The sequence below is a fragment of the Epinephelus moara genome, chromosome 22 (genome assembly GCF_006386435.1).
Source record: "Epinephelus moara isolate mb chromosome 22, YSFRI_EMoa_1.0, whole genome shotgun sequence".
Classification (NCBI taxonomy): domain Eukaryota; kingdom Metazoa; phylum Chordata; class Actinopteri; order Perciformes; family Serranidae; genus Epinephelus; species Epinephelus moara.
In genome coordinates this window covers 6,214,641-6,237,346 of record NC_065527.1, presented here as the reverse complement: position 1 = coordinate 6,237,346, position 22,706 = coordinate 6,214,641, and the positions used below count along the sequence as shown (strand labels likewise).

Sequence of the window (22,706 nt, the reverse complement as noted above, 5' to 3'; positions counted from 1 at the left end):
TTTACTAAACTTGGTAGATATGTAGAACAGGACGCCTCAAGGTGACTGGAGAAATTTAACTCTAATTGGCAACTGGGTGGCGCTATAACAACAGAAAAATGCTTAAAAATGGCTAAAATGCGACCGATCGCTGTGGCTCCCCCTGTGGACCAATGTTGTTGTTTTTTTCTAATTTTTGGTATGACTAAGTCATGGTATGGTATGCTGCACTCAATGGGTATGGACTAGTATTGATATATTTGTGGAAAATTATTATATATTTTTTTAATAACTTTTGAGCAAGTGATTTAAAGTTATTATCAAAATGCATCAGTACAAAGGACACACCTCTTCACATGGGATTTTAGTGCTGTCTTTTACTTTTGTTTTATAAATATTTGTTCAAAAAAATAATTTTAGTGAAGTTCACATTAACAGCATTGAAAGCTGCAGTGATCATGGGAAGTTGGTATTTGGAGTCTAGAGGTCAATATTCAGTCAGTAATATTAAGTGATGATAGATATATGGAACAGAGGAAGAGAGGTGAAGAGTCCTGATGTGATTTAAAAAACAATGTTTCCATATTAGATTCGCTAAAATGTTCCTGTGACCATATAAAATTTAAAGTAGTTTCACTGTACATTACTGTAATTTTGGTTAGACCCGGACCTGGCAGTGCAGATAAAGATGGACAGATACATGGTGCAGTCAAAATCATTTTGGTGCATGTCACTTTAAAAGGAATATCTACAGCATGTAAACAGAAATAAGTATTTGGAGTCCTGACTACTGTAAATCTGCACCAGCAATAAACCCCAACCCTCACAGGGCTGGCCTCGTCCCACTCTACCATCTTAGTGCAATATGGGATCACGAGCTGGCTCTAGTGCGTGAATATAAAGGGCTTTATTGTAAACTAGGGCAGAGGATGTTGTGTTGCCAGCCAAGGAAGGTCCCTCGGGTGTCTCAGCTCTGACAATGGGCCCGGCTCTTTCTCTCCAGCTCCTCTCCTTATTATTCTAAAGGGGAGTGTGCAGCTGATCAGAGAGTTGTGATGTTGGGATGATCATGCTGTGTGTTGAGTAATAAACCTGGTTGGATTGTTTGAATCTCCTGCTGTGACAGACTTCAAAGATCTGCACCTAATGAAGCAAAGCACTCCGCGGACTCCGCTCTCTCAGGGTGCACTTTACACACACAACAAGCACAGCAACCTGGGCTTTGTTGTAGCTCCTGACTGTTTGGTACTGTATGACTCACTCCTCAGGATTTATTTAGGTTTTTTTAAAGCATTTTTATACATGTAGCGTATTATTCAGTGCAAGGCACAGTGTCCTCTCAACGTCCACCGGCCATAATCCGTTGGAGAGAAAATCTAGGTTAAAAAATAACAGTTGATGCTCGTTACTGTCCAACAATGGCATTATCACCACAGCGCATTTTGTGTTCTTGATGCTTATTAAACACGCTGAGTGCATTTCCTTCGTCATAAAACATTTGCAAAGACAGTTTTCAAGAGAATTTCAAACATACATTGTTTAAATCCATGTGTGCTCGCTAGCAGTCTTCTGTTTCCCTTTGTTAGCTTATTCCTGCATTTTCTTACAGCCACATAGACTGTGCACACAATTACTCACCCTCCCTTTTAAGACATGGAGATAAAAAGCATATTTTTATTTGTAAGTGTGTGTATTTTATTTAAAAGTACCTCAAAATTGGCCTCTGTGTGGTGTTTTCAAACTTGGCTTGTTCCCATGAATGTTTTCTTACTTAGAATCACTTCTCCTTTAAATAAAAGCTGTATATTTGCCTTTTTAAGAAAAAGAACAAGCAGCCTATTTAAAAAAAAAAACAATGAATCACGTGACATGTATGGATACATAACTCAAAATGTTAACTGTATCAGTCAATGCACATCAGATCATTAGTATCATTGGCTGTAGAATAAGAAACCAAAGTATATCAGTGTGCAAGTTCTGAACTCTCATGAGTTCCTTTCACACATACACTGCAATCTGAAACTATGTAGACATTACCCGGAGGAGCTGTATGTGAGAACGCAAATGTCCGAATCAGTTGGATCGGACGTGAAATGGACTTTAGTTCAAGGTCTGTGTAATGTCCGAATGAGCCCATGTGTGAATAGAGCAGGTGATCGTCTGGAGAATTCACAGCAAGCAAGCTGGCGTGTTTATGATGCTTTTATCACGAGGGTTGTTCGAAACTGGAAGAAAACAAACATATTAGAGTGAAGAGGAAGTGTCATTTACACAAAGACAGTAACGAAAATGTCTAACTGGAGAGATAACTAGATATGGCAACTTCTGTCGGTAAAGGTCAACGCCGAAATCGTTGGACAAATTAAAGAAATGGCAAAAGCCCTTTTTACACTGCCTCTTCAAGGCGAGAATTTCACGCCTTTATGCTGCTGCATTGTTCTGTGTAAAAGGTAGCTACAGTCGCAGAATGGAGGAACGGAGTTGTCTTGTCTCTGAACCAGGGACGGAGGTAGTAACAGTCTGTATAAACTGGACAGCCAGCAGGACGTGATCATGGGCACAGCTGTGACGTTTTGATGATGTGTTATGTGTGTGTGACCCTTCACAGGAAATGTGAAAAGTAGCTTTTAACTGTTAGCAGTTAGTGGCTAACTCAGAGAAGAACAGCAGCTAAAAAATGCATACACATACATTGGGAAAACAATGATTGTTATTTCCATGTTAATGCCATTGTTACTGTTTATAGAGCGTTGCCGATGTATATGTTATATGTCACAATAGAGACCAGTGCTGTTGTGTTAAATGTCATGACCCTCATGCTCTCCACACTAGAGCGGTACGTTGCTGCAGTTGTTTGAGTCTGTGTAAAAATGTGTGCCACCCTAATTTCCAGTGGCCCGATCTGGCCGCCCCTATGAAAAATTTCCAGGGTCACCACTGGTTGTTTTGCCTCTAGGGTCGAGGTTGATGCTAACTCCCTTCACGTTACCCAGCAGTTAAGAAGCGAGACACAGGAACTTTACCTTGGTCTCAAGGAGCTGCAGTGTTTATTCATGGACGAACTGAAACCTTCACTGTACCTTTACTACCACTCGACAACTTTACAGTTAATTCCTCTCTGCTTTGATCACCAACACCTGTCTGCTCTCAGCGCATACACCGTCACTCTCTGTGTCTCTCTCACGTTCTCACTATACACACACTGCGCACTGAGCTCAGCAGGGTGGGGGCGAGGAATGGCGACGAGTCTCTCTCTGCATGTTCTGCAGCATTTGTTCAGCTTCCTGTCACATCTCTCGACCCCGTAGCCTATTTGTGAAAATAAATAGCTGGAGTGAAAGTTCTGTCACAAAACTATGTTGTTACATATCCTTGCACATTTTTTGGATGTCTTCTTAGTGGGTATACCTGCGGATCACATAGACTACACCACTGCCTCAGCGTTTTGTCCCTCTGGGACCCTCTAGTTTACTCGTAGGCCTCAACTCACTGCAGGTAAACCACATAACAAAGCACCAAAACAGCCCTGAGTAAAAAGATGAAGGTAATTAATCATTCATTAATCAAATTAGCCGCACAGATCACACCATCCATATGTGAAGCACTTGAGTTTTCAGACACTTTTGTTTTCTTTCTTTGTCAGACTTTGCCAGTGGCACTAAGCTGACAGAGTCTGGTTGAGCTGACAGAGTAGAAACTTTCTGTCCTTATATAAGGTCTCACTTTTTTTTCACTTGACAACTTGCTGCATCTCTTTAAAGTAACCCGAAAAATGCTTACTAGCAACAAAGTTCTGTTGTTCTTCAAGTTGCCTTTCATTTTGTTTCAAGTCCACATTTACTTCGATGATCAAGTCATCCATTTGCAAGTCATTGTTGACGCTAATCCTAATCCTTTGTTCTCCTTCAGCTGTTCGAAACGACCGGAATAAGAAGAAGAAGGAGAGCCCAAAGCCGGAGCTGGCAGAGAGCTACGAGCTGACAGCCGAGCTGGAGACCATCATTGAAAAGATTCGCAAGGCCCATCAAGAAACCTTCCCCTCCCTCTGCCAGCTTGGCAAATACACCACGGTGAGTTCACTGTCCTGTGGTGCTTTCTGCAAGTATACATCTGAACAGCAGATCAATGAGCGTGTTTAACTTTGGTTGCACTTCTTTTCTGAATCATAAACATATCAGAGCTACAATGTGTCTTTGACTCTGTGACCCTGTTTTACTGATGCTCCTTTGATCTGCTCTTGCAAACTAGCCGCAAGTGCAGAGCTCATAATGATAATCAATCTCCTGTACTGTACTCTAAATCCCCCTGTAATGCAGCTGGAGAGTACACTGCTGACTGTCCGGGCGAATCCTCACCAGCATTACTGCTTCTTCTTCTCGCAATAGCTATTGATTGGACATTAAGTGTGATGGAAAGACAATAAAAAGCATGCATCATAGCAGCACCGTGCAGCTAACACATCATGACTTCCAGCTGCGTCTCATGAGACGGACCAGAGATGGAGGCAGGGTTTGTTTACCCCAGTTTTTATATATTGCGACAGCGAGAAGAGAAATTAAAAAGGAGGTGTCAGGACTGGAAGACGTTGCAGCTGCCAACATCAAATCCTCGTCAGGGAAATACTTGCCAGCCAGACAGCTGCCCATCCGTCTGGTTGAGGCAGACAGACACCAACTCGACTCTACATGTCTGAAAGGTGGAATAAATGCAGCTAATCCAGCTAATCATTATCTGCTTCCGTAAATCAAAACAGGCGATGGATATGTGCGACTGAGCTAAGCTGGGTGTCAAGAATACTTGTCAGGGTTTGTGCAGGCTTTATTATCCCTGTCATCTCCCGACATCAAGGTTGAGAGTTCTGTGCTGTCCCTGAACCTCCCTCAAACCCTCAGACGCCGGGCCCTGTGCTAAACTAACAACCCATGAAAGGCCAGATAGTGAGGGGATGCTAATCCACGCAGGACCTTGAAGAAGAATCTCGTCAGTTGGACACATCAGGCCCTTGCTTATCCAGTCTCAAAGCGGCTGACCCTGCAAAGGACTGCGCACTCCCCTCATCTGAGTGACAACGAGCTCCTCTTCCCCCTGAGGAGCACTTCTGCACTCGTCACGACTCGGTGCAAAAGTTGGAGGTCATGCAAATGTCGAGAGAACCTCCAGAGCGAGTACTCGACGGCGCAAAACCCTTGTTGGGCTGAGTTGTGTGACGCTTTGACAGGCAAGCAGTTGGAGCTGCAGGACGGCTGATAGCTTGATAGCAAGCAGAGATTGCGGCGCTTTGATTGACACGCAGGCATGGCAGCATTGTGCAGGGAGCTGACAGCGTCTAATGTGTTTGTTTTTAAGCTAACTTACATATAGATTACAGTCGGCGCCAGTGAGCTGTGATTGACACCGACGCTCTACAAACAGGCTTCTGTAGGGAGTGTGTGAGAGCAGGAGGGGGGAGGTGTGCGTTTAATGATTTGATGGCACTAGTTTTGGAAATCTCATGACACCTGTCAGTCATGTAAAATACTGTTTATACAAAGACAAACAAATCCGCTGAGCAGCCATAATGTGCAGTAATGCCTCTCTTGTTGCGGTAATGAAAATCATTCAGTCACTGACAATAAAGTTTGGAGCTGTGATGGGTAAGAGAAGCTGAAATGGAGCAAACTGGCATACAGTGGAGCTATTAGCTCTCCACTGTGTGTAGCTGCATGCTGCTGTCGTTCCAAAGTACAGTAAGCTTCCATCTCCATAACTCTGAATTTTCCCCCTTTCAATCCCAACACAAAGCTCCTAATCGCTGTAACCCCTCTCTACTCCACCCTCATCCCATTCCCTCTCCCGCGAGACACTTCCTGATTTTTACAAAATAAACAGTCTGCATTGAGGCAAAATCCACAGCTGAAAATGGTGGGACATAATAGCAAAAATCTTGCTCCCTGGTTATGATATAAGCCAGTGTTTGCTGTTTGTTGGAGTGGCAGTCGAGCCTCAGATAAAGCCTTAATCTGGATCAGTGGTAATTATGCTTGCTCACAGACTGTGAGAAGTTCCTCATTATTACAAGCGATTGGATCCTGATGCGCCTTTTGAGTCCTCCTCGTCGGAAACAGAAGAGGAGCTCCCGCGCCCCTAGATTAGGTTAAAGCTCCAATTATGTGGTGAAATATTCAAATCCTAGTCTGCAGTGATTTAGGAGTTCATTGCTGGGTTAGCGGAGATAGCTGCGCGAGTGAGAGGGCTTAGCTCGACAATGAATAACCCTTCATTGACAGTGATGGTGATGAAAAACGAGCCTGGCAGTTTCAAAGACAAAATAAAACATTAGCGCGCGGCGGGGGCCCCGGCGGCTCCAGGCAGCGGCGGCGGAGGCTTCTGCTGCTGTAGAGCACACGGCCCAGCCTTAGAGATATTAGCCACATTACAGTTTGTCCGCCGTCGCTATTTGTCACAGGTGCTGGTCGCTTTTACAGCCATTTCCCTTTCTGCATCTGTACACACGGGCCTGCTGATGTACTGCGCAGGGCTCATTTCTACACTGCCAGCTTCTTTTCTAATGTCGCAAGTTGTCTAATTTGTTTGGATAAATGTTCATAAATGAAATTAGAATTCCCCGGCAACTTCCTTGTTTCGCTCTATTGAATTATGGGACTTGTGTAATTGACTGAGATTGCAGAGGGGGGGTGGAAAAAAAAATCCAACTGCGAATTATCTCACCCTCCTTCCTCCTGAGCTCCCCCTTTTTCTTTGCTTTCCCTCTCCACCCAGAGGGAAGAGCAAGATAAGTTGCTTTAATATCAGCCACCTCCATCCCCCCCGACATATTGTGCAAACACACACTCTCTGTCTCACACACACACACACACACACAGGTCTCGGCACCTCCTCCTTCCCCATCAAATCGGATGTCAATCAGTGGAATGTGCGTCCGTAGTGCTGTTGTGTCGACTGCAGCTCGTTGTCTGTGATTTAAGCACGGCCCTAATGTGCCTCTCACTTAACCCCAGATCATATTTAATGATCTCGCTCTCTCTCTGCTGTTCTCTGTCTCCCTTTATCTCCCTCCCTCGCTCTCGGGTGGCCACACAATAGATTGTTTGCTCGTGACAGTGTCCAGCAGCCGCGGTGCTAAGTGCCTCACGGTAACAACCTCAGGGGGATTGATGTGCTGTGAAAGCGGAGGGCCGCTCCAGCTGTCTCCACAGTCAGTTCAGTGGGCTGGTTGGGGCTGGAGGGCGCCGCTGTATTCAAGCGCTCTCATGCTGAATGAGCTCCCGGGGCTGGGCTCAGACTGATGTTGAAGTTTGCCAACATATTGAGTACATATTGGATTTTCAGCAAAGGATGTCATATTAGTCGGTCACTTTTCCCCACCAGCTTCTTTTTCTTTAACAGCTTCAGGGGGTAAAACCTGGCTCACCTTCCCGCTGAGCTCAAAACTGGTTTGCTCTCCAGAGATCATTTCATCGTTATTTTCTTGGAATTTTAGGGTTTTAGTAATCAAATTCAAATCGGGAGACTTTACAGTCTGCAGTTTAAAACTAATGGTTGGTATTTTACAGGCTGCTTCTGGCTTTTAGGATCAGGTTGTTTTAATGTGACTCCTTTCAGGCCAATAGATAATGAATAATTCAGTATTTCTGTACCAAACTGTTTTTCCTGGCAATATGAAATAAGCTTAGTCATGCAAGTTTTTTCCGCGCCAAAATTTAACATAATTGTCGAGTGTTATCTGGCCCTTTTCCCTTTCCCAGTGTATGCCTTAGGTTGTAATTCTCCAAGATACAACTGAGCAGACTGCAGTGCAGAGTGGCCATGGCCCCCTGGTCACTACTGGTGTGATAGGGTAACTTGGACCCATGAACTCCTAAAATTCTGGCAACTGCCCTTTTTTTTCTTTGAAGGAGAGCCAAAAAGTTCATGCAGAAGAAAAAACTATTACACTTACTTCGGGGCAAGTGGGTCATCCACTAATCGGAAGATCTTTTAATTCAAAATTACGATGGCAACCTGTATAAGGTATGAGTGTTCTGGCCAAATGCACTCAGTGTTCAGCCATTCTCACTCCGACCTGGTCAGATATCGACGTTTGGTCATGGACTTTCCACGTTGAGATAAGACACACAAGGTCCCCTGGGTGTGTTGGTTGTTGACATTCTGGGACGCTGTGTCTGTTTTCAGTATACACAGTTTGCATATAGCCTCTTCCAAATACGACGGTAGAACACCACAAATTGACGTTTTTTTGCACTCAACAACTAAAGTATGTGGTTGTGTTTAAGAAAAAAGAACAGGGTTTGGCTTTACAATCACACGGGAAGTGAACACTGGCCTCCTGGGTGAAAGTCCGTGGTTGTTGGACCCATCCACCACCCTTCCTTCAGACCCTACTCGGACTTCCGCCCCCTTAACTTGTGTTGTTGTCCCTCCGTGTTTCACAGTTTAACAATAATGGCAACTGGCCGTTTATCATGCCAACGTGAAAGGATTACTTTTTTCGTCGGTGTCTGACGCCGGAAGTCACTGGACAAGTGGTGGTATTCGACGACATTGGAGTGAGACAGGGTCAGTGAAGTATGGTTGACAGCAAAGGGTAGCAAGCCTTGCCTGGTACATAGCAACTCTTACCCCAAGCTTTTATCAGAAATGGGCAGTCATTTCAGATTTACCCTGTTTTTATAAGTACATTTTATCATATTCTAATATGATCGCTCCGTTTTTTTCCAGAGCTTCCTCCATATTTAGGTTATTAATTGGAAAATTGACCTTTGCACATTAACAGTAACCACCACAGTTTTTAAAAGGTCACATTATGGCATTTTGGTAAACTGGTAAAATTAATGCAAGCAGATGAAAAGCTCAAATATCTGAGTGTTTGAGTGTCACGATCCAGCAGCGAGGTGTACAATTCAAACGCTTTTAATCATGTGTAGAAGACCACATAAATGAATTTCCTTCGTCTGGCTTCCAGTGTAGAGTTCTTGGTCTGATGCTGCTGCAGAGGCTCCTCTACCCTGACACAGAATGAGGCACAGAATGACAAATTACAGCATCTTTTGCATAAATGGATAGATTACATAACACCCCTGTGACCAGCTTTAACAGAAATCTTATAGCTTGTCTTTTTCTTTTGCTGTGTTCTTCAGAAAGCTGCAGGGTAGACATGTGTACGCTCCCTCGGTTCCACTGTTAAAAGTTAAAAAGTTAAAAAATCAGAATTTAAGATTGACTTGTTAGATGCTATAGACGGATTTCCTTATCTCTGTCCAGCTTTAATATTCCCTTTGTCTGGGTTTTGATATACTTTGGTTATATAATGATATATTTTCCTAGAGTCCATTGCTTTGTCTGTCAATTCTATGTATTATTTATCTGCTTATACAACTTGCTTTAAAATTGCAAGGCCTTAACGCAGGATTTATTCTGATTTTCCAATAGAGAAGCTACAACGTCAACATTAGGGAGTATCAATAATATTGGCTAAAATACACAAAGAGAGCATGTTTCTCTCTGCCCACTCTGATCAATTCTCCCGTCTGTCTCTCTGCCTCACGCTCCTGACTTCTTTCTTTCAGTACAGTTGTTTATCCTGAATAAACAGCCTAAATGTCCAAGGAGTTTGTTTGGAGACTCAGCGTACTCTTTGTCAATGTCTCTTTGCAGATGCATTTATGATCTGAAAATAAAAGGCAATGCAACAGTCAATTACAGCTGCACAAAGGCTTTGTTTCCTCCTCTCCTGAGGCCTGTGTATCATACTGTGTACACTCCTAACATATCACAATGCTTCTGCAGGCCCAGGCCGTGGTATAAACCTTATTGATGCTGTCAAGAGCACTTTTTATATAGCTGTTTGTTGTTTGTTTACATGCTGAAACTCTAGCCCTGTTACATAATGGAAAAAAGAGGGAAAGCAGTGGACTCAGAAACATATATGCTACAAGAAAAAATAAAACTATTATTCAGTCTGGTTTGCACGAGTGTCTGACTGGTACATGGTTATGGCTGTTATACAGTATCAGGCTAGTGAATATCCACCTTCTTCCTGAGGGCACTACTGTAGCACTACTGATCAGGGGCGCGACTTCCAGTGAGATAGCGGAAGTGTCCAAAACAAAACCCCAACAACTCCACCTCTGAATGGCATATCAGTGATCTAGAGCAGGAATGGGACAGCACCTCATATTCCCACTGTCACACCAGTCCTTATTCACGATAAAGCGCACGCCTCCCACCCTTCTCTTGCCAGAGTCGTCTGTCCTGTTCGATCAGCATGTGGAAAAAGAGATACCTGGTTGGATGATCTGGTGTTCCAGGGTTTAGCCGAATTTCCTTGACAAAGGATATTTTTGTTCCCAAAACAGATTCGGCACGTCGTCCAGTTTATTATCGAACACCTGTGCAATTGTTAGCAGAATGCTAGTTGAGCTGGTTCCCATCTTCTCCATCTTTTCCTCAATGGTTACTGATGTTTAAAACACAACCAGCTATCAGAAGTGGGCATAAGGAAAGTTTTAAGACTAGTGAGTTGATTTCCTCAGCCGGATGAGTCGCTTGCAACCATACGCCACCATCGTCCAATGCCAATCTCAGAAAGTCCCACCAACTCTAGATTTAGCACAAATTTCATAGAGCTGATGGAGAGGCGCCTGGAAACGCCTGTTCCTACATGTCATTACATTGGCTGCTCACCAGAGAACACTCACAGGTTGATTTTTTCACCCTAAAACGTCCTGGTCAGTAAATATCTTGGTCACATAAAAAAAACACAATGTTCCAGTAATAAGGTCAAAGCAAGTTGGCCCCATCTTGTCTTTTCTGGTGTTTAACCTGTATACATACTAGATTTCTGTCAGGCCCGTCCCCCTCCTCAGTGTGTTCGTGTCACCTCCTCCACAGTGAGTGTATGTGCGGTGTCCTTGCTACATGTGGAGACTCACTCATGTGGAGCAGATGGGCTATTCCATGTAAACCATCAGAAAACAAACAAATGATCATCAGATGCTCCATCCCCGCCATCAACCATCACACTGCGGTTTTCCCCTCGCTCCACCCAAACAATTCCCCAACTGCTGCTCATTCCCCCCTCTGTCTCTGTGAATCCGTCCGTCGCACTAACTCCTGCTCTGATGGCCTTTTCTTTCCCTCTTTTTTCCTCTGCCTCTTCTCCTCCTGGCTGTTTGCTGTCATTTCAGACTCAGAGCAGCTCTGGTCAGTGTTCACTCAAAAACACATCGATGGAAATAAGGTCAGGCTAATATATCCGTTTGAGTGAGGGATTGGAAAAATGTCATTAGTCTGACTTATTCCTGGATAGTCAGGATGTCCCATCATGGTCTGGCTGCTGTTTCTGACCAGACTAAAGCTCTGGAAGATACTTGGTAGATGCCTAAATGGAAAATCAGCCTCTTTATTGAACCACTCACCTTTGGGTCTTTGTCATAACTAAACAACATAATAATTGATAGCCGAAAATTAGCTGCAGCCCCAGACAAACAGAAAGTAAACATATTTTCTCAAACATTGCAAAATCACTACTTTGAATGCCTTTCTTATGTCTTCTCTCAAATAAACTGCTAATAATGATGGAGCTAAAAAAACTTTTTGATGCTACCAGTGGAAGTTGATTTCAGCTTCTTTTGAACAAGTTTCTAACAAGTGAAGGGATTTGCTGATAGTAATACTTTTGTAATTAAGTTTTATTTATTGTAATGACAAAAAATATATTTTCTTAAAGTCGTGTTCTTATCAAGGTCAGCAGCATCTGGACTTCTGCGTCGATAGAGCCCACCCCCGACCTTCTAGGACGTCGGGAAGTGGGTGAACTTAACACTTCAGGAATCAGGTCCAAAAAGGGGAAAGTATGTTCGCGAATAACTTTTGATAGGAAGGTCATAGAGGGATGGAACAGAGCTCTACCCCCCATTTTTGGCCCTTCCACGTCGATAGAGCAGACCCTCGAGTTTGTAGGACGTCGGGAAGTGGGTGAACTCGACACTTGAATTCAAAGATATTCTAGCATGTAATTTGGGTCTATTTTCATCATTTTGGCCATCACTTATATCATTTATAACGTCATACTCACTGAGTTATTAGCTGTCATCAGGGAACACAGTGACATTGCCAAGAAGAAGTTCAATGGGGGTTAAAAACATTGAAATGGGAGCAACGAAAAAGTTTGCTGATCCAGCGGGAAGTTTGTGCTCGGCTGGCTGATTTTGAGTAGAGCAGCTGAAGTCTGTGTCCTTGAATCGTCCGCCATTTTCTGCTTTCTTGCTTTTCTTGTAACAGATATGATGTCATGTTACTTGTAGATTACCACAATAAAAGCGGCAAGTTCTTTCCACCTCAGTATCTGAATAATATCAATCAATTCCAGCATTGCAAAAAAATAAAATGAATAAAAAGAAAAATCTTTATACTTGAGTGAGTCATTTTTTCCCCACTCCTACTTAGAAACCAGAGTTTTCCTTTAGAAATAATGCTGTTGAAAGTTGCAGAATAATTTCTCTTGGCAAAGATCCAAAATAATAATCAGAAAGAACACGTCAGAGGTGGATGACACCAGCTGTCACATGATTTTTAATCAAAGGACATAAATTAATAAACTGATGCACCAATCTCACCTCAGCATACACATCACCTCCCATGAGAGAAACTCCCAGGATTCAAGCTCCTCTTCCCTGCGCCCTCCCACAATGCCTCTCTCTCACACACTTAACTTCCCTTCCTTTCATCTGTCATTTCCTCTCTTTCTTCCCTCTCTCTGGTGTCCTACAGCATATTTACTTACACTTTTTCCTCTTTTCCACACATTGCGATCTGTGGCTATGTCTCCATTGCTCCCTGGCTTCCACCCATCCCTGCTCCCTCCCGGTGTTTGTGTAGGTTCTGGACCGTATAGCTGTATTAATGGCACCTCTGGCTTTAAACCGCTCTGTGCTACCTGTCACAGCTCTGTTTCTGCATCCCATCATTGCCAAAGCATCCCACTGACACTGTTTCGCTCATTATCTCAGGGCCCGGCCAACCGGCTCAGCTCAGCGTATTCACAACAACAATCCTGCCAGTGTTTTTGAGAGCTCAGGTCTTATGGAGCCTATTTACTGTATGTAAGTGTGACACATATAGAGCAGAGTGAAGAGGGTGCACTGAGGAGATCATTAGCAGCAGTCTGTGCAATGACAAAAGTAGCTGCCTCTTCGCCTGACGTCTCGCTCTGTTTGTGTGTGTGTTTGCATATGCGTGTGTGTGTTGCAGAACTCGAGTGCAGACCACCGTGTGAGGCTGGACCTGGGCCTGTGGGACAAGTTCAGCGAGCTGGCCACTAAGTGCATTATCAAGATCGTGGAATTTGCCAAACGAGTGCCTGGCTTCACAGCGCTGACCATCGCAGACCAGATCACGCTCCTGAAAGCTGCCTGCCTGGACATTCTGGTGGGTGTTGGTGCTTTTATTTTAGAGGAGTAAACTTGTTGTTTGGGGAATGAGACAAGTCCTTGTGTTGTTGAAGTCGCTGTGATGTGGTGCTTTTTTTTTTTTTTTTTGCAAAGTTGGTTGCAAGCTCAGCAAAACACTTGATATGCTGGAATCAGCACCAGAAGTCTTGTAGCCAATCAAAATGGGTTTTTTTACCAGCAAGCTGCTAAGGTAACACATGCCCCAAATAATTAGATTGTTATTCTGAGTATGCAGTACATTCACACCGAAATATTTATTTAAAATATTCCTTCCATAAAAATACTTTGTTTGGAATACTGATGTGTTTTTTTCCACAAAAAAAAGTTTAATAACTTGGTAAAAAAAAAAAAGTTGCGATTGAGAGGTTTCCATATTACACTTGTGTAAGTTGCGTACTGTACATTACCATGATTGGCTCCAAGCTAGTTGTGATATTACTTCAAATACCACCGACAAATGCATCATCTCTGGGTGAACTAAAATTGATTGATGTTCATATGTTAAGAACCTGACACAGCTTTCTTAGTTCATAATATTAACAAAATGTTTTCTAATAGTAAATTTGTGACGGTAACTCAGAACTTAGCTAGTGTCTTTGTGAAGTGTACGCCTGGAGGGAACTGATTGTGATTATGTATCTCTCCGCACTTAATCTCCCAAACTACTGGACCAATCAGCCTAATATTTTGTCTGTACATTTATGACTGTATACTCAAAGATCTCTTGTGGTTTTGGTGATTCACAATTGTTGAAAAACCTGTTTTAATGACGTGTTGGTGAAGATTCTCAGTCATCCATGTCATGGTAGTTCTAAGTGCTATATTAGAGGCATCTGGAGTTTCTTGAAGACATTTCGCCTCTCATCCAAGAGGCTTCCTCAGTTCTAACTGACTGGTGGGGAGTCGTAGGATTTAAACCCTCTCTTGGTTCTAATCTGTTTTATTGGCTGTTTCGTCAATGGAAAAGTTAGGTCCCATTTTGAACCGGAGCATCTGCAGATTAATTCCATACCCGAAATGCTATGAACGACTAAAGTTATACACGATACGAGATGAGTAAGTCAACTGTTTTTGTTATTTTTGCTGCAGTCTTGACTGTGAGGGAGCTGGGAGAGATGATTCCAGAAGGATAACACAAGACGCATATCTTAATTGGCTTCTGGGTTGCAATAAGCTTAGCAGTTGCTTGGTCACCTGGCGGAGATCTGGGGTCTCATTTATAAAGCAGTGGTAGGATCCATACTAAAAATGTACGTACGGACAAAAACCAAAAATGGCGTGTGCCAAAAAATATAAGACAGTTTCTACAATCAAGCTTCCACATCACCATCTGCGTCACCAGTTTCCTGTCTCATGGGTCAAAGTTTCTCCCATCAAGTCTGCTTTTATAGATCTTGTAGATGTTGCTGAGTTTATTTCATAACGAGCAATTTTCAAATGTAGGGTGAGAATGAAGTCAGACGGGGAAAGACGGGGATATCATGTACTGACGTTGAGTAACGGACCTGTCAGTCTACGTGTCATTCTCTTCTGATGATTCTGATTTAATACTTTTCCGTTATGTCTAGTGAAATTCTTCTCATATCAGTGGTAACCACGGCAACAGGAACAATCCCTTTTTGTCCGGGTCACATGTTCAACACACAGTTGCTGAAGACAAAAATTTAGCTCAGACTAGTTGTTAGTCGTCACAGACACGGACAGTGCAACAGGTACCAGAGCTCCGCAAAGACATTTTTGAAAATGCTATGTTAACATTAGTTAAATATTTGTTAAAAAATAAATCAGTATTTGCTAAACTGAAGGCAAAATACTTTGGAAAAGAACCAGCATTGGCGGTTAGCCACCAAGAGTAGCCACTGGGACCAACCACAGACAGTCTATGGGACTAACTAGCTTACTGCTACTTCCTCTATCTCACAGGAAGTTGCGCCCATGATCATTTCTGCTGTAGTGCCCTCAGGAATAAGGTGGATACATTCACCAAAAACAGAAAGTTTACTTTTAGGTCTTGGCATATTTTTAGATTTCTGCTAAGTGTCGCAGTCTCAGTCTCTTTCCTGCTTCTTTGTCGATGTTAGTCATCATACTGTGAACCAATTTTGCTTTAACAGAGTAACTCAATGATACACAGTTTAGAGTTTAGATGCGTCCTCAGTAAACTCTCTAAAATATTCAGTAATGAGCTAAAAACCTTTCTAGAACTCTTCACAGCAGTGCCATGACACAGTTATATAAACCTACCTCTTTAGCAGACAGGGAGTTGTCTGCTTCAGTGATTTCTAATATTTATTTTCTCATTTCCCTGTTGTTCCTGTGTGTAAGAATCCATTAATTCATTTAGACTGCGTGGTGAGTCAATAGCCTCAGATCTCTGGGGGTTTGGTGTGTTTAACCTCAAGCCCAGCTCCCATTAGACCAATCCTCTAACCTTATTGGATGACCTACTCCGCCGGCCAATGGGAGCAAGGAAGATCCGATTAATTGATCATGCCAGTCAATTCAATTCTTCATGAGGAGTAGCTGTCTGTAGCGGAGATTAGATTACACACACAGGAACATTTTTCAGCCTCTAATCTTTTCTGGAAGGCTCGTCTGTGGGTTTTGTTTTGGGTTTTTTTTTTAATATTGGGCAGTCACTCGCTCTTCATTTGTTAGAGATGCCGTGTGTTCTTTATGGAGCACAGATGCAGACATGTCTGCGGCAGCCGAATGTTTGTTATTTAGGAGCTGTTAAGTGGAGCGATGTACTGTACTAATGTAGCCGCAGTAATGAGATGGAAAAAGGCAAATGGCTGTCTCCCTTCCTCTTCTGTCTCCTTCTTGCGTCTTGCATGCTCGGCTGTTGTGGGTGTCAGGGGTAAGGAGGTGGGGGGGGGGGGGGGCAGTGATTTGATTAGCATTCATTGCTCAGAGGAAGAGGAAGGAAGAGAAAGTGGGAAGAAAGTGACGACAGGCTTGTTATGTGTCATCTGGTCATAATTTGTGACCTGGACTATAATTCAGAGTTGAACTCTAGTAATATTAGTACATTGTTAGACGTGCAGGTAGTGTGAGTGTTTTTGGTGTTATTATATTGTCAAGGACATCAACAGAGTGTTCCATGCTCTAAATGTAATTTTCATGTCAAAGGACTCTTAATACAGGCTGCATTATAATGTGGAGCACAAGACAGCTTTAAAAAGCTGCCCTTTGACCTGATACAGCCACAGAACCTTTTATGATGTCACAATGACATCAGTTTGTTAGCTGGAGGCAAAACCTGCCTCTCCACCACAGGGCTGTAGGCTCCATAGGAGTCTTAAAAATGTCGTCTTGTTGTGTTATTGGGAGCCAGAATAGAAGGAGTCATGGCTCAAAACCAGCCGCCACTGCCCGGCAACAAAAACAAAGACAACTATGGTTAAATGTGATAAGACCAAAGGACTGGACGGAGGCCATCATCAAAAATGCTCACATGTGCAGCGCACACTTCATATCAGGTTAGGGGAAAAGTATTTCCTGTTGTAGGGAAGAATAACGTTATGTGAATTAAGGGTTATCATGTCATGTTATCAAGTGCATTAGTTAACATTAGCTTCGGTAGCAAAACAAACTGGATAAACTGTTCAAGTGTCGTCCTGCTTTGTAAGATTGGCTTCCTGTGACATCATCCATCCACTGAGTGAGAGCATACGGGTCGGCCAGTCTGGTCCCGTTGGTCAGTGTTTACTTACTCAAGTCACACTGATGGACTCTGAGAGTGAGTGACCTGACATGATGTGTTCGTAAATTCAGTCTGGCGCTCTACACTAAAATGAGAGCCCTGTTGGTGGAAGAAACGGAGCGATATATTTCTCTAAATATTAACGAGCGCTTACGTTAATGACACAATCGCTCCGCTCGGCGCTTTCCTGCTCTGTCTCCCCAGACAGAGTGCGCAGAGTGCAGTGTGTGGTGCTCTGAATAACCAGTGGTACATTCAGACAGCGCTCCGAATTTACGAGCGGCCCAGTTTGTGTCAGAGTGCGCTCCAGCACTCGGAATGAGTATTTCCGAACGCACCACTCACATCATCTTCCTCCATTGTCTAAAACAAGCCAACAGAACTTGCTAGCTAGCACTAGCTAATGTCTATGGAGAGTTGTTTTGCCTCCAGCTAAGCCCCGCCCACCAGAAAACATCATACTACGTTTACTAGCAGTAAAAGTATTCTATTAACTGTAGTAACAATGTTTTCTGGCTCAGTATGTCCAGCACCTTAAAGCACGTTTGACATTTTGGGAAATACACATTTTCATTTCTTGCAGACAAGTTATACATACATACATACATATATATATGAGTTATAAAGCATTGATAAATGATGTATTAACAGTATAAAGCCTTTATTTACAACTAATAAAATTGATCAAAGGAACCTTATTACTAGGAGGTGGGACACAAACTAAACCTGCCAAGTCTGTCTATTTGTTCTGTTTTTCAGACTAAATTAAGTGGACACTTCAAACCCAATGTGGCTAACTAGTTTCAGTAGAGACTACAGTTTTTGCATATGATGGAGCTTTGCAGCAGCTGGCCACTTTCAGTTGCTAATAGTTCTGTGACCCAGCCAGCATGCCGTAGTTGAAACACCTCTCCAGACAGCTGTCTTATTTTCAGGGCTAATCCAACGGACTGCCAGTTTTCTTTTCTCTTGTTCTCTTCACCCCTTTATGAGGTGCAAAAATGCCAACGTCTGTATAATGTCACCACAGACACTCAATCTACTGAAGTGTGACTGATGCTCACACCATGCTTTGACGGACAGTTAGCTTACTGTGAGTCTTTATTATTTTGTAGCCTATTACTTCATGGTATGAATGTGGCCTTTAGTTTGACTTTTTAGAGGAAAGTCAGAGAGAGGTGCACATGAATGCACCGCCCCTCCAGTGTCTGGGACGACTCCATGTTGCAGACACATCACGGGACCTTTTTCATTGTGTTTCTTCTCCAGACATTCAGCTGCATCACCACACATCTAGGATTATGTAAGAGGCAAAAATAGAAGCATGGGTAATTTTCACTGCGATGGATTATGCAAGTTTCAAGTCTCCACAAGTTGATTTTCACACTTCAGTAAAAGGAAACGAAACACCTTCAGAAAACTAAACACTATAACTTATAATGTGTAAGTAATGTAATGTGTTAGTTAAGGTTATGTGTGCTGTGTAGACGATGAGCTCCATGCTAATACACCTGCTGTTTTAACTGCAGTTTTGTGTTTTATTGGTTAAGTGAGTCAGCTTAATTAGATTTTGTGCCATTTTCTAATAAAGCACCCTTTAGAGAGGCTTAATGAGGGAATCCTCCAGCTGAGTGGCTGCGACGCTTCGTATAACCACCACGTCCCTGCTTCAGTTTCAGCCATGAACTCTCTCTTGTTGCATTTCCTGTCGGTATCTTTACTGTCAATTAAAAAAAAATGTTTGAGTTATAAAAATGCTTTATTAACATTTAGACGTACTGACTTAGTTAAAGGGATGCTTTGCTGATTTTCAGCCATCATAACAGTGTGGGTAGTGGAAATGAAGTGTTGTAAGCTTCCCACCATCTTGCCGGTGCCCAGATCTCCCTCTCTCAGCTAAAAACGCATCATCTGGCGGATTTTTGCTGACTCTAGGGTCGTTGCTCGAACTGCAGATTGTACTTTCACATTTTTGCATGCTACTTTGGACATAAAGAGTAAAGAGGCGAATCAACAGGGAGAGTCCTCCCTCTTGGTGGCAGTAGCTCAGGCCATAGGGACTTGGGTTGGGAAACGGAGAGGTGCGAGTTCACCTCCTGGGCACTGCCGAGGAGGCATTGAAAGGCATTGAACCTCCAGCTGCTCAGGGCACCTGTCCATGGGCAGCCCCCTCACTCTGATTTTTCTCCATTAATGCATATATAGGTCCTGTTTGTGCAAACTTTGAAGTCAGTCGGATGAAATCTCTAGGAGGAGTTTGTTAAAGTACGACCCCTGGAAGTGGCCAAAACTGCAGAAAAATGGCACAGTAAATTCAAAATGGCCAACTTCCTGCTGGGTTTAGAGCATGGGTCTTGTGTTACATGTGCCTACCAATTTTCATATATGTAGGTCAAACCAGTTTCAGGGGCTGTTACGTCGAAATTTTGTAAGGGGCGCGACTGGGCCATTTTTGGGGCGCCAAGCATGAGACCCTTAAAATATCGAATTTTTCAGCAGTTCTGATATATGTGCAAAGTTTCATGAAGTTTGTTAAGCCTCCCAAAAATGCAATTCATTTGGGGGAAGAAGAAGAATTCCTTGCATTTCAATAGGGTCCTTGCACAGCGTGCTCGGTGTGTATATGATAACAGAGTGAAAAAAAATTGAATTTCCCCTTTATCTTCATCTTTTTCTCTCATTTCTATTTCAAAATCTGTACAAATTTTTATCAAACAGTAAACTAGGCAGTGCTGGTAACAAGATTTTGTTACTGTATTACCTATTTCTTGCCTCAAATGTCTTCAGAAACAAGTTTTAGTGCACTGTTTGGCTGTAATGCGAGAAGTGGGCCGTGTACTGTTTCTTGTATTGTGAAAAATGGTGACTCAAACGGTAAAACTAGGGAGCGCAGATCAAATATAAACCAAAAATATTGTTCCTGCATTTCTTATTCTCACCTCAAATGTTTTTGGAAACATATTTTGCTTACTGTTTAAATAATATGATTTAATATGAGATCTTTGGTTACCAGCTGGCTGCCATGTTGTTTTCTTTGTCAAAACCGACAAGCATGCATTACAATTGTAGCACCAGTTTCAAAAGTATTTGCATCTTTCCACTGCATTGCCAGCCCTTCTTTAGCTTTAAAAAGCTTTTTTTTTATCTTGATAACAAATAGCTGCAGACTTTTTAAACTTTATTACTTGTAACTGTGTCATAACAAAACCACAGGCTAAACACAGTGTTTTTCAATAATCCGGCAGCCCAAATGTTAATATAATTGCTGACTTATTACTGAAATATGTAGGTTATATTTGTTAAGTGTAAGTAAGTGATTTATCTTTAATAAAGGGTGCTGTTTTAGAGAATAGTAAATGCCTCCCTGCAGCTTGGTGCCCATAAGGGACATGAAAAATGAGAGAGGAAGTGACACACGGAGCGATCTACATTTTGGTGAGGAAATGCAATACAATGATTAATGCATGAAGATGCATATTTATGTGAGGTGTAAATGCAAAGTAGCTAAATCACATCCGGACACAACCTGGATAAATGAATGCTGATGAAAGTGAGGATTAGTTCGCTGCACATACAGTGATTGTTATTCAGTGTGTTTTTTAACCGGCTCGGTTTCAGTGGCGGTGTGACATTAATAGATGGATTTTGGACTTTGTATTGACTAAGTCATACTTGTCAGATGTGACAAAGTGAAGTGAACTCCCAGGGACACAGGGGTGAGAAGTTGAAGGCCGGCTGTGATGACTTTCTGGCTCTCGCTCAGCCATCAGCATCCGCTCACCAGCACATTTCTATGGTGAAGGGCGTAGATATTGTGCACAAGGGCTGGGTGAGGTAGTGTCAGAGGAAAGATCAAACACTATGTGTGTATATTTGTGTGTGTTTGCATCTGTGTGTGTGTGTGCGTGTGTGTATCTGTGTGTGTGTGTGTGTGCGTGTCTAAGCGCAGGCCTGGCCAGCCGGTGCGAGTCACCGCCAGTAGCCATGTTTTATTCTGTTTCATGTTGCAGACACGCCTGCCACTCACTGTCAGAGCCAGCCCACTCAAATAGCTTCAAAGGCTACTGTAGGCTTCACATCCACCATCAGTTGCTTCATTAGGTGCACACACACACACACACACACACACACACACACAAACACACACACACATGGTGCAGCAGGAGACACAAAGGTTATTCTCTTTGAGTGTGTGGAAGGTCATTGTTTTGGTTGTGCTTGTTGTCTCTGTTGCTCTTTATGGGAAACTTGTTAGACCTCTTTCAGACTTCTGACCTAGAGTCTCATTGTAGAGTTCACCTGCCCTGGTTAGCAGGTTATCATCAGTCTTGGGGATATATCAGGTGAATAATGGTGTGAAAGTCAAAATGAAAACTATCACACACTTTGGCGTATCAGGTGGTTAAACATACCGGCCAGTTCAATTAGTTTTATTTATTGATTTATTTTGTGCATTTCCCCCCTTTATTAGATTTTGGTTAGAGGTTTGGTTCACACAAATACATATTTTCTCAGTTTTAAAGCTGCTGTAATTGTTTTTGTTTGCTTGTTTGTTTGTTTTTTGGCCCCTTGGGGGCAGCAGAACAAGTTGAAAACACATCACCTGACATATTGTCACCATATTAAGTTATTATGGAAACATGTTAACGAATAATTATCTATTTTAACACCAAGGAGACACAGAGCAACATTCACAAGTACAATATTTCCAATATTTACTCTTCTTTTATCTCTGTTTTGGTCTCCACCAACTCTTGAGTAAAATTTGCAACTTTTTAGCTGCTAAATGCTCCACTGTGTTTGCTAGCTTGTTGCCAGCTGTGTCTGTCCGCTGTGTGGTGCTGGGCAGGTGATGTACAGTGGGTTTATCAAGCCTGCTGTTGGAAAGAAGATAAATAAAAGTAAGGTTTGCAGGCTGGGAAACCAAAACAATGAGCGAAGAGGCTGAATGCTTCTGAGAGCTGATGGGAACTACAGGAGTGATAAATCTCTTTGGGTTTGTAATTATGATTGACACTTTGACATTACACAGTTATTTTATCATTTGTTGATATAAAAATATTGATTAGTGCGGCTTTAAATTAAAAATTTCAATGCTTTGAGCACTATGAACAAGTGATGAAAGCTAATCACGGGCAGAAAAAACAAAATGTATTAGCATAGTTAGCTACTATTATAGCTAAATTGTAATAAGTGTTTTCAACCTGGACCATATTTTCCCATGTTTTTGCATCTAAGTGACCAATGGGAGCAACAGTTTTTGAAATTGGTTCAGTATTGCGAGATTGAGAGAGCGCTGCAGCCAGCAGGCGCATGGTCACACCGTCAATTAATTTACGTCTGGTAAAAGGGCTTGTTTTGCCACAGACTGGCACAGATTGTTATTATGGATAAGTCTGACAACATTATTGATCATATAGAGAAAGACCTCTTTGTTAAAGACTAAGATCCCTTTTTTTTAAAGCCCCACAATCGCCGTCACCAAACCCACCAGACTTCATTTAAATACACACTAATTTTATAATCGTAACAAACACTTAATTCAAAATCGACAGAAATAAAATTCAACT

At 42.5% G+C, this 22,706-nt stretch overlaps 1 protein-coding gene across 1 annotated transcript in view; it reads left to right on the top strand.

Moving 5' to 3' along the window:
- The window catches only part of LOC126383889 (retinoic acid receptor alpha-A-like), a 102,407-nt gene that overhangs the window by 60,556 nt on the left and 19,145 nt on the right, over positions 1-22,706 (top strand). The window contains exons 4-5 of the mRNA XM_050034633.1: positions 3,889-4,049; positions 13,231-13,407. Coding sequence (XP_049890590.1) covers positions 3,889-4,049; positions 13,231-13,407 — 338 coding nt within the window. The remainder of the gene's footprint in view (positions 1-3,888; positions 4,050-13,230; positions 13,408-22,706) is intronic.